The following is a 13,630-nucleotide window of genomic DNA, read 5'->3' on the forward strand; positions in this document are numbered from 1 at the left end:
GAACCAACCACCTTTGGTCCTGGATCAGCTGCTTGCAAGGCAAACGCCGCTGTGCTATCTCTCTGGGCCCAGAACAGAAATTTGTATTCTGGCTAGCAAAGGACACTCCGATGCCGCCTGAGGAACGTTTAAGTTAGCACTGAAGTTCCCCAGGACGTTACAGGTCGTGCAAAACTATCAAACAGTTGCCAACGTCGGCTATAACATGCTCAAGAAAATTACTGATGCCTGGAAGTCCCAACCCCAGATTTCTGATTGAACTGCTCTGAAGAAGTGCTCATCAAGGAATCTTGATGGGAACCACTGGCATAGAGTTTTATTTACCTTTTTACTTTCTAGTTTCCATAGTAACCGACAATAATAGTTTTATGGACTGGGCCCAGGGTGGAGAGATAGATAGTACAGCAGGAGGGCCCCATTTCCACCACACCAAATGGTAAACCTGTCTTGAACCGCCCCCCCCCCAAAAAAAAAACAAGTCCTGAACTTAAAACAGATATTTGGACATTATTTGAAGAGATTTACAATGCATTTGGCATAAAGTGCAGCTTAAGATAAGCAGATAACAAAGATTGGCTAGAATTCAAACTGACATAAATCTGTTTCGGTAGAAATCTCCGTGGGTCGTTTGGTGGGGGGGGGGGGGTCCTTAGAGCCTTTCCTTGGACTTTCCCGGGTGCCGTGTTCTCTTGGGGGCCTGGAACTGCAGTGGCTAAAACTGAATTGCATTGGTATTTGAATCCAAGAACCCAGGAGAAAACATTGAGTTGCTTTAGAATTTTTTTTGGCCTTCAACGATTTGAATCCAAGAACCCAAGAGAAAACATTAAGTTGCTTTAGAATTTTTTTGGGCCTTGAACGATAAAGGGTAAAAATGATGGGAAAAGATCATTACAAAAGCAGGTCATTGAAACATGGGTTGTCTTTTTTTCCGTTTGTTTTACTGTTTGGCGAGTCGAGTGCAAAAGCAACTTGGGGGTTCCCGTCTCCGATTGCACAGAAATCCTTTGCAGAGCGCTTTGAGCCGAGTAGTCCGTCCGAGGTGCTGAAATGCAATAAATACACGAAGTGCGGCCCGCCGTCAGCAACTCCAGCGGGGTTCGGAAGAGGCCGGGCCTGGGTCCACGGTCACACGGGCAGCGCCTTGGCCAGCCGCGCCCCGGGCTTGAGGCGCCCGAGCGCCAGGCGCAGGGTCGGGCCGGCGCCCCAAGGCAGCAAGTCCAACACCAGCGCCGCCAGCGCCAGCACCTGCGCGCACGCGCCCAGCGCCGTCCAGAGCGTGCTGCGCATGCCCAGCGCGGCGTACAGCGTGGCGCCCAGCGCGGCGACGTAGAGCAGCGCGGCCCGCGACGGCACCTCCTCGCCGCGCAGCAGCCGCCCGCACGCCGCGCCGCCCCGCAGCAGCGCGCCGCCCACCAGCGCCAGCGCCGAGCCGAGCGACCAGAGCAGCGCGAACTTGCGCGCGCGCAGCAACAGCGCAGGCGCGTACAGCACCGCCAGCCCGAAGCAGAAGGCGGCCAGCAGCAGGCACACGCCGGCCGCCGCCAGGCGCTGAGTGCGCGTCACCGTCGGCAGGCACGGCGGGCCCGACGCCGCCGCCGGCTCCGCGGGGCTCCGCGCCGCCCACGCCCAGCGCAGCCCCACGCGGTCCAGCCACGTCCCGCCCGTCGCAGGCTCCGCCGCCGCCGTTCCCGCGGCGAGCAGCGGCTCGGCGGCCTCGCCCCCGCCCGCTCTGCCTTGCGCCAAGTACTCCTGCAGCTGGCGGTGGAGGTCCGCCATCTTGGGCCGAGCGGACGCTTCCGGCTTCTCGCCGGCGGAAGTGGCCGCCCTCCGCGTGCTGATTGGCCGGCCGCGGCGGAAGGGGCGGGACAACCCCGGAGGTGGGCGGGCTCCCCTTGGCTGTAGGTATTTCTGTAGGGTTGTTGGGCCTGTTCACAACCTCTACCTGTTTCAGGGTTCTATTCAAACTGTAAACAACGTTTTTTACGACGTGGGGGAGCAGAGAAGAGCAAATAAGTGAAAGGCCAAATGCTGGCTACACGTCTTAAGTTGAGAAGTAGGATGGGAGGCGAATCCTCTGGAATTCTCGAGGATCTGGAGGAAGTAACACATCCGAAGTAGTTCATTGGAGAAGGTGCAGAGGGGGAAGATCCCTGGAAAAGGAAATGGCCAATGCTTTTATTTCTCCAGTAATTTTTACTTTCTGTGTTTTAGGTGACCTTGAGGTCAGGAAAAATCTCAGTGTTATTTGTGAGGGGCTTTTGTTTATCCATGACTTTATTGTAACATGCATGCTGTGGAGAACCTGAGTCATGGTCTATGGGCCCTCCATGTTCTCTTCCCCCCACCGAGAGTCAGAACACAAGGAGTCTATATTTCATATATATGCATGTATGTATTTTTAAGAAAAGGTACCAAAGAAATAGTTCACATGCTGAAAAACATGTTTTGCAGTAGGCCTGGGTGGATCTGAGACATCGCTTGGTTCCCTGAGCAGTGTCACATGCTGTAGCCCAAACAATACATACATCAAAAAGCATCCCTAGAAAAGGAGACATTCTATTTAAGTTATCTACTATGGAAAAAAAATCAGGGAAAAGTAGAGGATCCCATAGAGACAAGAAAGATGAAATTAACAGATATACTTGCTTAGATTTAATAGCTTATATTTCTATAGTAAAGAATGCCTATAAAGGGGCCGGAGAGATAGCATGGAGGTAAGGCGTTTGCCTTTCATGCAGGAGGTCATCGGTTTGAATCCCGGCATCCCATATGGTCCCCTGTGCCTGCCAGGAGCAATTTCTGAGCCTGGAGCCAGGAATAACCCCTGAGCACTGCCGGGTGTGACCCAAAAAAAAAAAAAAAAAGAGAAAAAAAAAAAAAAGAATGCCTATAATACATATAAAATTTTAAGAGTGGCTGACGTGATATAGTACAGCAGGTTGGTAACGTGCAATCAGTCTAGCTATTTTTCTCAGTTTAAAATCATTTGTACTAGTAGCCTCTACTATATTGTACTTTACATTACCAAAGAGCTTCTAAGCCATCTTATATACAACAGAAACAGTCTACAAAACAGGTTTATCAGTGGTGACAGGAAGCATATACAAAATCAGGCAGACACCTGCAGTGAAAGCGACATTTGTATTCTGTCAGCATCCTTTTTTGTTTTTTGTTTTTTTGTTTTTGGGTCACACCCAGCAGCGCTCAGGGGTTACTCCTGGCTCTGTGCTCAGAAATCGCTCCTGGCAGGCTCTGGGGACCATATGGGATACCGGGATTCGAACCACCGATCTTCTGCATGCAAGGCAAATAAATGCCTTACCTCCATGCTATCTTTCTGGCCCCAGCATCCTTTTCTTTGTTCATTGCAGAGCTTTATTCAATTCTTACAGAAAGGCAAATGAGATACCCTACCTTAACATTGCAGGTACAGTATAAATTATTTAAATTTTCACAAGTGCAAAAGATCAGAAGCCAAAGAAACTGAAATAGAAATAAGTCAGAAACCAACAAGCTGTGGCAAAAACCAGGCAAAGTATGATCTGTATAGCCACAAAAAAGCAGCAGGTCAGGGAGGATCTAAGAAAAAGCAGGGTGGTGCTGAATAGTGAATAGGATGCTTGCCTTGCATACAAACAACCTGAGTTCAATTTCCAGCACCCCATATGGTTCCTCAAATATTACCAAAAGTGAACCTTGAGCATAGAGCCAGAAATAATCACTGAGCACTATTGAGTGTATCCCAAGTTTAAGAAAAAAAAAGGGGGGGTGGTGAGGTGGCGCTAGAGGTAATGTGTCTGCCTTGCAAGCGCTAGCCAAGGAAGGACGGCGGTTTGATCCCCCAGTGTCCCATATGGTCCCCTCAAGCCAGGGGCAATTTCTGAGCGCTTAGCCAGGAGTAACCCCTGAGCATCAAATGGGTGTGGCCGAAAAACAACCAAAAAAAAAAAAAAAGGAAGGAAGGAATAAAGAAATGGGGGAGCAGAGCATACAGAATCACTTCAGAATTGATTGTACATGGGCAAGTTCGTTGGTGATAGGACAACCAGCTTGGGTGGCAGGCACCTGGGGTATATAAGGAAGGAAAAGAGACCAACTAAAGATACATGAGGAGAGCACCAAGGAATCAAGACTATTCCTTTGCAGCTGGAACAAAGTAAGTCAAGTTGGTCTTAGTGGAAGCTAGCTCTATCAGCTCTGTTGCCTTTCCCCCAACCACCCAAGCACTGCAGGGATGAAGTTCCTTAAAAAGGTACATTTGAAGGCTGGAGAGATAGCATGGAGGTAGGGTGTTTGCCTTACATCCAAGAGGATGGTGGTTTGAATCCTGGCATCCCATATGGTCCTCCGGGCCTGCCACGAGCGATTTCTAAGCACAGAGCCAGGAGTAACCCCTGAGCGCTGCCGGGTGTGACCCCAAAACCAAAAAAAGTACGTTTGAGGAGCTGGAGAGATAGTATGGAGGTAGGGCGCTTGCCTTGCATGCAGAAGGACGATGGTTCGAATCCCGGCATCCCATATGGTCCCCTGAGCCTGTCAGGAGTAATTTCTGAGCGTAGAGCCAGGAGTAACCCCTGAGCGCTGCCAGGTAAGACCCAATCTCCCCCCCCCCCAAATAAGGTACATTTGAGGCCAGAATGATAGCACAGTGGGTAAGGCGTTTGCCTTGCTTGTGGCCAACATGGGTTCAATCTCTTGCATCCCATATGGTCCTAAAAGCCTGCCAGGAGCAATCTCTGAGTGCAGAGCCAAGAGTAACAAAACCCTGAGCACCACCAGGTGTGGCCCCAAAACAAAGGATGTACAATTGGGAGGTGGTTTGCATATCCACTGTGTCCAGGGGTAGCTATTGGCTCTGAAAGTATTCCTTTGTCAGCTACTGTGAGCAGTCCCAATTTTGACTGGCCCCATCCCACATTTTTGGAAGGCAGCTATGTTCACCACTAAACCATCAATGAGGTCCCATCCTACATTTTTTTTTAACATTCCTGAATGTTAAAAATGACCATAGCATTCTGCTTCTTAGTTTAGGCTAAGAGACTATGGGAAATGGCCCAAACCAAAAAGACTCAGACTGACCAGACCACTTTGTAGGATCCTTTTATTTGTAATATTATTGATAAGGAATGCAATGAGTCTTTAAAGCCTATACAAAAAAGTGTTATTGTACAATCCCCCACAAACCCATCACATTTTATTAGTCCTGTGCTAAGCCCTTTTCCTTTATCCTCTACTTTCCAATAACCTTGTCTACTTTCAAACTCTATTACCTGGAAATTGTGCTAACAGAGAGACCCACAGTTATTGCTCCTGCATTAGCTCTGTATTGGTGGTCCATGTGGTCCTCACAGGCAGAACCTGGGTTAGCCACACACACACACACACACACACACACACACACACACACACACACACACACACACACACCACCTCCATGTGTGGTTCAAAAAGACAAACAGCAAAAAATTATAGGGTTGTAAGTACTTGAGATAGAGGCCCAATTTCCCAATATCTCTCCTAACACACACACACACACACACACACACACACACACACACACACACCACCTCCATGTGTGGTTCAAAAAGACAAACAGCAAAAAATTATAGGGTTGTAAGTACTTGAGATAGAGGCCCAATTTCCCAATATCTCTCCTAATATGTATTTAAACAAAAAGTGCTAAGAATCTGTCAGTAACCCTAAAAGTGTTGAAAGATGGGCCAAGTAATAGCACAGCAGGTAGGGCATTTGCCTTTTACGTGGTTAATTCAGGTTCAATCCCTGGCATCCCATGTGGTCCTCTGAGCCTGCCAAGAGTGATTTCTGAGTACAAAGCCAGGAGTAACCCGTGAGCACTGCCGGGTATGGCCACAAAACAAAACAAAATGTTGAAAGACCTATAAAATAAAAACTATGTAAAAGACATCCTGTGTTCGTGTAAACATAATTTGAAAGACCATTTTTGTAAAGCAATCTCTGGGTTCACCATAATTGCTATCAAAGTATCAATAACATTTTCAATAGGGAAAATAAATCTAAAAGTTGTATCTGAACACTAAAGATATCAAGTAGACAAAAGAATGAAGGAAAATTTCACAGAAGAGGATTCATGCTTCCTGATTTCAAATTATATTGCAAATCAATTGTAATATAAAGATTAGGGCATTGGAATAGAAAATCTTAACAGTGGACTAGAACAGAGAACCCAGAAATCAACTTACACATATATGAACAATTTAATCTATGAGAACCTAAATGAGGCTATAATGGAGAAAGGAAAATCCTTTTATGAAATTGTCTTGGCAAGTTGCCACATGCAAAGAAAGCTTAATATGATATTTCTGGTACTGTCATGGCATCAGCTGCATGATAGGAAGGGCTTACAATATCATTTAATCAAAAGTCAGGTTGTGAGTAACTTCTCTTCCATTGTTAGTTCCTCCAATCCCAACCAGTTTGTTTTAATTTCTTTGGTTCTTGTGCTTACAGTGGTGTCATGAAAGGAAGTCTCAGTTTCCCCTTGCCAGCTACTATGAGGATCCCCATTTTTCAACATTTTTAAACATTCCTGTAATTCCCCAGGACCTTACAATTATGCCCTGAATTTAGGTTCACCCAGAGAAAAAAGAGTAATGCCTAAAGCAAATGGCCAGACCCAAAGACTCAAAACAACCAGACCACTCTTCATGATCATTATATTCTTCATTATTTATCAATTAGGATTACAAAGTCCTACTACACAAAGACTCAGTTTTCTGATAAACTCCCCACAAACCAAGCCATAATTGACTTAGTCCTATGATGAGTTCCTCTTCACATGAGTTGCTTTTCCTTTCTTGTCTACTTTCCAGTAAACTTTTTTACCTTCTAACTCTTAAGTCTGAGCATCTTTACTCAATATTTTCATTCTGGAAAATATGGAGGATCTTGGGAATTGTGGACAAACAAACCTACTGTCACTGCTCCTGTATTTGTCAGAAGGAATGGTCAAATGATATTGTCCTGTAGGAGGAGATGCCTGGCATCGGTCCACCTCTTTCTATCCAAGGAGCCATGGTTAAAGCCCAGTTGGTCCAGCTCCACACCATCACACACACACACACCCTTGGTGATCCTCAGGGAAGAAATTCTCATATCTGCATTTGTCCTTCCTTCCCTCTGTCCATGGGGCCCCCACTTCCGTTTTCAGGAGCAAGTAAGTGGTGCTGTATCTCATGCCCTCTACCTCTTCCATTGTAGAAAGGTGGAGGAACTCCAGTTCCAAGTGGAGGAGGAATCCATCAAAAATGGAGACAAGCAGATAAAACTATACAGGTGCAGACAAGGACACACAGGATGACCAGCAGCCACCAAGAGGCCCTTCTACCTGCTCCCTTTTGCCCAGAGATTTGGAATTGCCAACGGGAGGCCCAAGCTGTGCAGGCTCCTCTTGGGCCAGAAATTTGGGAGCATTTTCATTTCCTTCTGACAGTCCAGGGCAGAACCAAACCTCAGGTTTGGTTTTTAGTTGAGCAGCCCAAATCCTCAAGAATCCAGAATTTCAGAGAAGACCTAAACCCACAAGAAGCAAATGAGAAATGATTTCTCTGATTATTTTCATTCCTGCTTAAGTTCTTGGAGATTTTCTTGCCTCTTCCAGCAGCATTTTTTACGTATTTATTTTGATTTGGTGGCACAGATGAGGGTGCCCAGGGCTTAATCCTGGCAGGCTCAGGGTGCTGGGTTTTGAACCCAGGTTGGCTACATCCCAGGCAAGCACTGGCCTGCTGTCCTAATACTCTGGCCCCACTCACATTGGTTTGTTTGCTTATTTAGTTGAATATCTTTTTTTCCTTAATGGGACACCAGAATTAAACAATTTTTTTTGTTGGATTTTGGGGGGTGAATGGGCCATACGTGGTGATTTTCAAGAGCTCTGCTGGTACTGTGTTCTCTTAGATCACTCCATGGTATGGGGCTCCTGGTGTCCACTGGGGAATTCAGAGAACTTCCTTAGAAGGGAGCTGGATCATCAGGGACTCCTCGACCCTCCCTGCTCTTCCTGCCATAGTCTTGCATGGACCTTCAGGCTGGCATTCCTGAGCCATTCAATGCTGCACCACATCCACACCACGCTTGAGGCTGCATATGGTGTCTCCCATATTGGCTGAAACAGGTGGCATTTTTAGAACGCCCTCAGAAAAAGACACACACTTTTGTCTGTTGCTGTCTCTCATACTCTATGCTGCTGAGTCACCATTGTGAGGGAAGTTGGTAGCTTAGTGCAGTTACCAATTAGTCTTTTTCGTGCTGGTGACGCTCATCACACACAACAGTGTAGCTTGTGTTTGGTCGCATTCATCGAACATTTTCTGTCTTTCCTTGTGTGTCTTCCCTCTGTAGCTTGCTCACGCCCAACCCCTCCTAATCCTCTGTCCAGGGGATATGCCCTTTGAGCCCCGCACAAACCTCCCTCTCTGTGGGCCCCTATACTGGGTGCAGGGGCTCTGCTGTTCCCTTCCCTCGTGTCGATCCATCATGCTGCTCTGTTCTCTTCTTTTCACTAGGGAGACACAGCCCAATGGAGAAGGCCCTCATGAAGGAACTTGCAGTCAGGTTCTTAGAGACATTAAATTCAAAATTTTTCCTGAGGCAGATAGAAGACACTAGGGTAATGGTCAAGGCAGCTAGTGTGGGCAGTGGGGGTGGGGGGACCTGGTCTCTGAACTCAGAATACTTTGCTCAGAAGTAAAAAAGAGCTGCAGAAAGCCTGCAATCTGCTTGGGGAGATTCTTTAAAAATGGCCTTTTCATCACAAAACGTACTGTATTTGGTCCCTAAGACATTAGAACCATTGGGATCAGAGTGATAGCACAGCAGTAGGGTGTTTGCTTTGCAAGCTACAGACCCTAGATGACCCGGGTTTAACCCTCAGCAACCCATGTGGTCCCCGAACCTGCTAGGAGTGACTTCTGAGTGTAGGAGTAACCTCTGAGCACTGCCAGGTGTGGCCCAAAAACTAAAAAAAAAAAGACTTTAGGAACCATCATTTGCAGAATTTCCTGCATCACAGTGTGAAATTTCCTACATAAAAGCATGAAATTGATGTGTCCAGGGTGATAGTACAGAGGATAGGATGTTTGCCTTGCATGCAGCAAACGAGTTTGATCCCTGCATCTCATATGATCCCCTGAGCCTGCCAGGAATAATTCCTGAGTGCAGAGTCAGGAGTAGCCCCTGAATGCCACCAAATGTGAACCAAAAACAAACAAAAACCATCATGGCATCAGGGGCCAAGAGAGTGCCACAAGGGCCCGGAGAGATAGCACAGCGGTGTTTGCCTTGCAAGCAGCCGATCCAGGACCAAAGGTGGTTGGTTCGAATACCGGTGTCCCATATGGTCCCCCCCATGCCTGCCAGGAGCTATTTCTGAGCAGATAGCCAGGAGTAACCCCTGAGCACCGCCCAAAAACCAAAAAAAAAAAAAAAAAAAGAGAGTGCCACAAGGGTTAAGGCCTTGTATGCAGCTGACTTAGTTTTGGTCCCTTACACCATGCGTGGTCCCAGCACTTCCAACTTCTAGGCATGATTCTTGATCACAGAGCTGGGAGTAAGCCCTGATCACCATGAGATGTGCCCCTCCTGAAATAACATAAAATCACTCACTTGAGAAGTTTTGTGCATGCCGGTATTTATCATCGTTTCTTTTACTGTAGCTGTAAGGACAACCCAAGTGCACTGGACCAAAGATGGAATAGAGATATGCAACCTTACTCAACTATGAAACAGAGAACAGTTGGCCATTTGTACCAAATTGGAAGGTACTCAGTAGATTGTGCAAAACAAAGTCCGAAGGAGGAGGCCGGAGTGATAGCACAATGGGGAAGGCGTGCCTTGCACATAACTGAACCAGGTTCAATCCCTGGCATTGATATGGTCTCCACCATATGGTAGGATGGTGGCATCCCATAAGGTTTCCACCTAGGATTGATCCCTGACTGCAGAGCCAGCTATAACTCCTGAGTACTTTGGAAGGGAGCCATGGGGGAGGAAAAGAGGAGAGAGAAAAAGAGAAGAAAGAGAGAAAAAAGAAAGAGGGAGAGGAGAGAAAAGAGAGAAAGAAGAAAGAAAGAAAGAAAGAAAGAAAGAAAGAAAGAAAGAAAGAAAGAAAGAAAGAAAGAAAGAAAGAAAGAAAGAAAGAAAGAAAGAAAGAAAGAAAGAAGAAAGAAAGAAAAAAAGAAAGAAAAAGGACAAAAAGAAAGAATAGGATCCCCAGCCCCATTGGGTCAGCTGGCTGGAGTGGGCTCCTCCCTCCGGACTCGCTGTCCAGCTGCTCCTCCCCCGGGTGCTGCTCCACTGCCACTCATTGTCCATGCCCAGGACTTCCCTGAGCACAGTGGGAAGCTGTGTGCTCTTGGGAGACACCCTCAGTGCAGGGGAAGCACCCAACACCTGCGCCCCATGGCTGCCTTGGAACTTCACCTGGCAGTGCCTCCCTCTCTCAGCTCATCCAGGAGTCCTTCCGTGAAGCTGCCCCAGTGCCTACTACCGCCATGTGTCCCAGCCCTAACTGGGCCCTGCGCCATGGACAGCCCGTGTGTGCAGGGGGAAGAACAGTGCATCTCTGAAAAGACTGACTGTGCTACCCTCCCATGCCCTATGACCTGTGTGGGCCCTGTCAGCGGCCAGGCCACTGCTGCTGCCTCTTCTGTGGGGTGCTCACAAAGGGCCCCACTTGTCCGCTCAGGTCTCCCCAGGCTACAATTGGACTACTAAGTGGATGGGCCCCTGGCCAAGGTAAGCACCTCCCTTGTCATGTGATGAGAATGTATCGTGTTCGGGTCTGCATGGTCTCCTGGCCGACTAGGCCTCAGCGCACATGGGTGTGTGGGAGCTGGGGTGCTCTGTTATCTGGAGGAACTCTTGCAGCTCTCTCTCTACATCAGGGTCAGGGTCGTTGGGCCTCTGAATGTGGCTCATTCATGGGCTCATCAGGGGCAGGGAAAGTGTTTGAGGGATGCCCAGGACAGTAAGGGCTTCAGGTCCATATGCCATCCAGTGGGCTCCAGATGAATCAGACTGCTTCCATAGGTCCCAGACTGGCAACTAGCTGCCTCAGTCCCTGCTGAAGCCTGCAAAATAAATCCCCAAGTTTTGTGAGATCACCCCACACACCGAATTTCTACCCCCAGGAGGACTGATCTGAAGAATCAGGGTATCCGTGAAGAATTAATAAACCAAGCCAGGCAGGAGAAATTCCTGGAGTCAGTTAGTCTGCTTTTCACCTCGCCGTCTCTCCGAATGTGCCAAGTCAAACTATCTTTTCTTTATTCTCGGTACAAATTCAACCAGGTGGGGGAGGGTGGAGTAAGAGTCAAGAAAACTTTTACATGTCAAAATGTTAGGTGAAAAGGAAAGAGAAAATTTGGGGAATACCTTTATTTGGGTTAATAGCTGGGTGCCATCTTACAGGAGCCAAGTCTGCCTGTACAGCTTGGTACACCTGTACACCTGTACAGGTGTGGGTACATGGGTTCCAACTTGGTGTTTCAGCACACCCTGTAGCAGTGCCCACTTGTACTCCCTCTGCCCTCATCACAGCTCTGCAGCTGGGTAACCCTCTGTCTTTCCTGAGAAAGGCCAGTGGGGAGTAATGGCCTCTGAGGAGGAGGAGGAGGAGGCCCAACAGGTATGAGAGTTCCCGGACTCCATCCCCAGGATGTGCTCACAGTTGCACATTCTCACACGTAGGTATACTGAGCTTGCAGCTTTCTCTGATGGGTCTGGCTGGAGCAGAACACTTCCACTCCCTGGCTGTGGCCAGACATTCCTCCCTTCTTGACTGGAGGCCTCTCCCTGGGACTCTCTCCCTCCCTTCTAGGATTCCTCCCTCCTCCTCCCCCTGATTGGGGACCACAGATAGGCCACACCTGTTTGTCAGGGCCCTGGATGCATTTGGAGAAGCCCACATAAATGATGAAGATTCCCTTTCTCTCACCTGTTTTGCCACTGTAAATATATAAATCTACTGACCAGATGTGGAGGGAGAAATTTTTTTTGTAAAAAATAAAAAAGCAGGGCCCGGAGAGATAGCACAGCGGCGTTTGCCTTGCAAGCAGCCGATCCAGGACCAAAGGTGGTTGGTTCGAATCCCGGTGTCTCATATGGTCCCCCTGCCTGCCAGGAGCTATTTCTGAGCAGACAGCCAGGAGTAACCCCTGAGCAACGCTGGGTGTGGCCCAAAAACCAAAAAATAAATAAATAAATAAAAAATTAAAAAAATCATAGCAAATAACATAAAGCTGCCTTTATTATGTTGCTGAAGTAAAAACTTTGAAAATGAAAGCAATTATTTTTCAGAGGAATCCGTTCTGTCCTGGCAGTCCTGAGTCATGGAGTCAGTCTGCTTTTCACCTCGTGGTCTCTTTGAATGTGCCAAGCAAAACTATCTTTTCTTTTCTTTTTTTTTTCTTTTTTAGTTTTTGGGCCACACCCGGCGGTGCTCAGGGGTTACTCCTGGCTGTCTGCTCAGAAATAGCTCCTGGCAGGCATGGGGGACCATATGGGACACCGGGATTCGAACCAACCACCTTTGGTCCTGGATCGGCTGCTTGCAAGGCAAATGCCGCTGTGCTATCTCTCTGGGCCCTTCTTTACTTTATTCTCAGTACACCAGCTAGTTTGAGGGGCAGTGCAGACAGGGCCTGCCCCCAGCCTCTTCTGAGCCCTCAGGCTCCGAGGGAGTCAGGAGTCCAGACTTGGAAAATGGGTCGAAGCCATTCAGTGCACCAGCCACTCTCCCCACATCCGGGGCTGGTTCTGGTTCTGGGGGAGGTGTGCAGGGCCAGGTAGTGAAAGAGCACTGTGTCAGAGAGACCCCAAGCAGCCCAGAGTTCTGTATTGGACCGATTCCCCCAGTTCCCCAGGAGCACTGTGTCAACAACACTCAAGCTTCCCAGAACATTGCATTGGAGAGCCTGCTAGCTGCCCCTCACTGATGCAGGTTTTTTGGTGGGTGGTCACACCGGTGGTGCTCAGGGGTTACTCCTGGCTCAGAAATCGCTCCTGTCAGGCTCAGGGGGACCATATGGGATGCTGGGAATCGAATCGGGGTCAGTCCAGGGCTCAGGCCCATTCGTGCATTTTATAGCTGAGCTTTCACCGTGCTGGACCACCCCCAAACATGGCCTAGGCTGGTGGCTACTGTTTCTAGACTAGCCACAGAGGGGCAGTGCAGGACAGCGGTTGGTGCTGGCACAGAGACCTGGAACCCGCAGCCCAGACAGACTTGGCCCGACTGGGCTCACTGGATTGACTTGAACATGAGCCACCTCAGCAGTTCTGCTGCTTTTGTGGGTTTCCTCTGCTCTTTTCCTCCACCTGTGAGTCCCATGGGTTGTGAGGTGGGGCCCATTGGTCCCGTGGGTTTGCCTGGCTGGGGTCTGTTGGGGGTAAGTTTGCAGATTCAGGCAGAAACTGACCCCACACTGAGTCACCTTGGATCAGAGAAACACCACCACCACCACCCCCTACAGTGAGGGTCCTTGCGGGTCAGTGGCTGCTCTCACCAGCCTGTGTGCACCTGAGGTGGTCTTCGGCCATCTCTGGGGCCAGTGGGTTCTTGTGTCCCGTGTCCTGTTGGGGCTGG

At 48.5% G+C, this 13,630-nt stretch overlaps 1 protein-coding gene across 1 annotated transcript; it reads right to left on the reverse strand.

Moving 5' to 3' along the window:
• Nucleotides 1–1,121: 1,121 nt before the first annotated feature.
• On the reverse strand, nucleotides 1,122–1,779 carry SFT2D3 (SFT2 domain containing 3). The gene has a single exon (XM_049769339.1). The coding sequence runs from the start codon at nucleotides 1,777–1,779 to the stop codon at nucleotides 1,129–1,131; it is 651 nt and encodes a 216-aa protein (XP_049625296.1). The 3' UTR covers nucleotides 1,122–1,128.
• Between the last annotated feature and the right edge of the window lie 11,851 nt (nucleotides 1,780–13,630).

The sequence above is a fragment of the Suncus etruscus genome, chromosome 2, assembly GCF_024139225.1.
Source record: "Suncus etruscus isolate mSunEtr1 chromosome 2, mSunEtr1.pri.cur, whole genome shotgun sequence".
Taxonomy (NCBI): domain Eukaryota; kingdom Metazoa; phylum Chordata; class Mammalia; order Eulipotyphla; family Soricidae; genus Suncus; species Suncus etruscus.

Coding starts and splice junctions, on each gene's coding strand:
- SFT2D3 (XM_049769339.1), bottom strand. CDS start 1,779: ATGGCGGACCTCCACCGCCAGCTGCAGGAGTACTTGGCGCAAGGCAGA.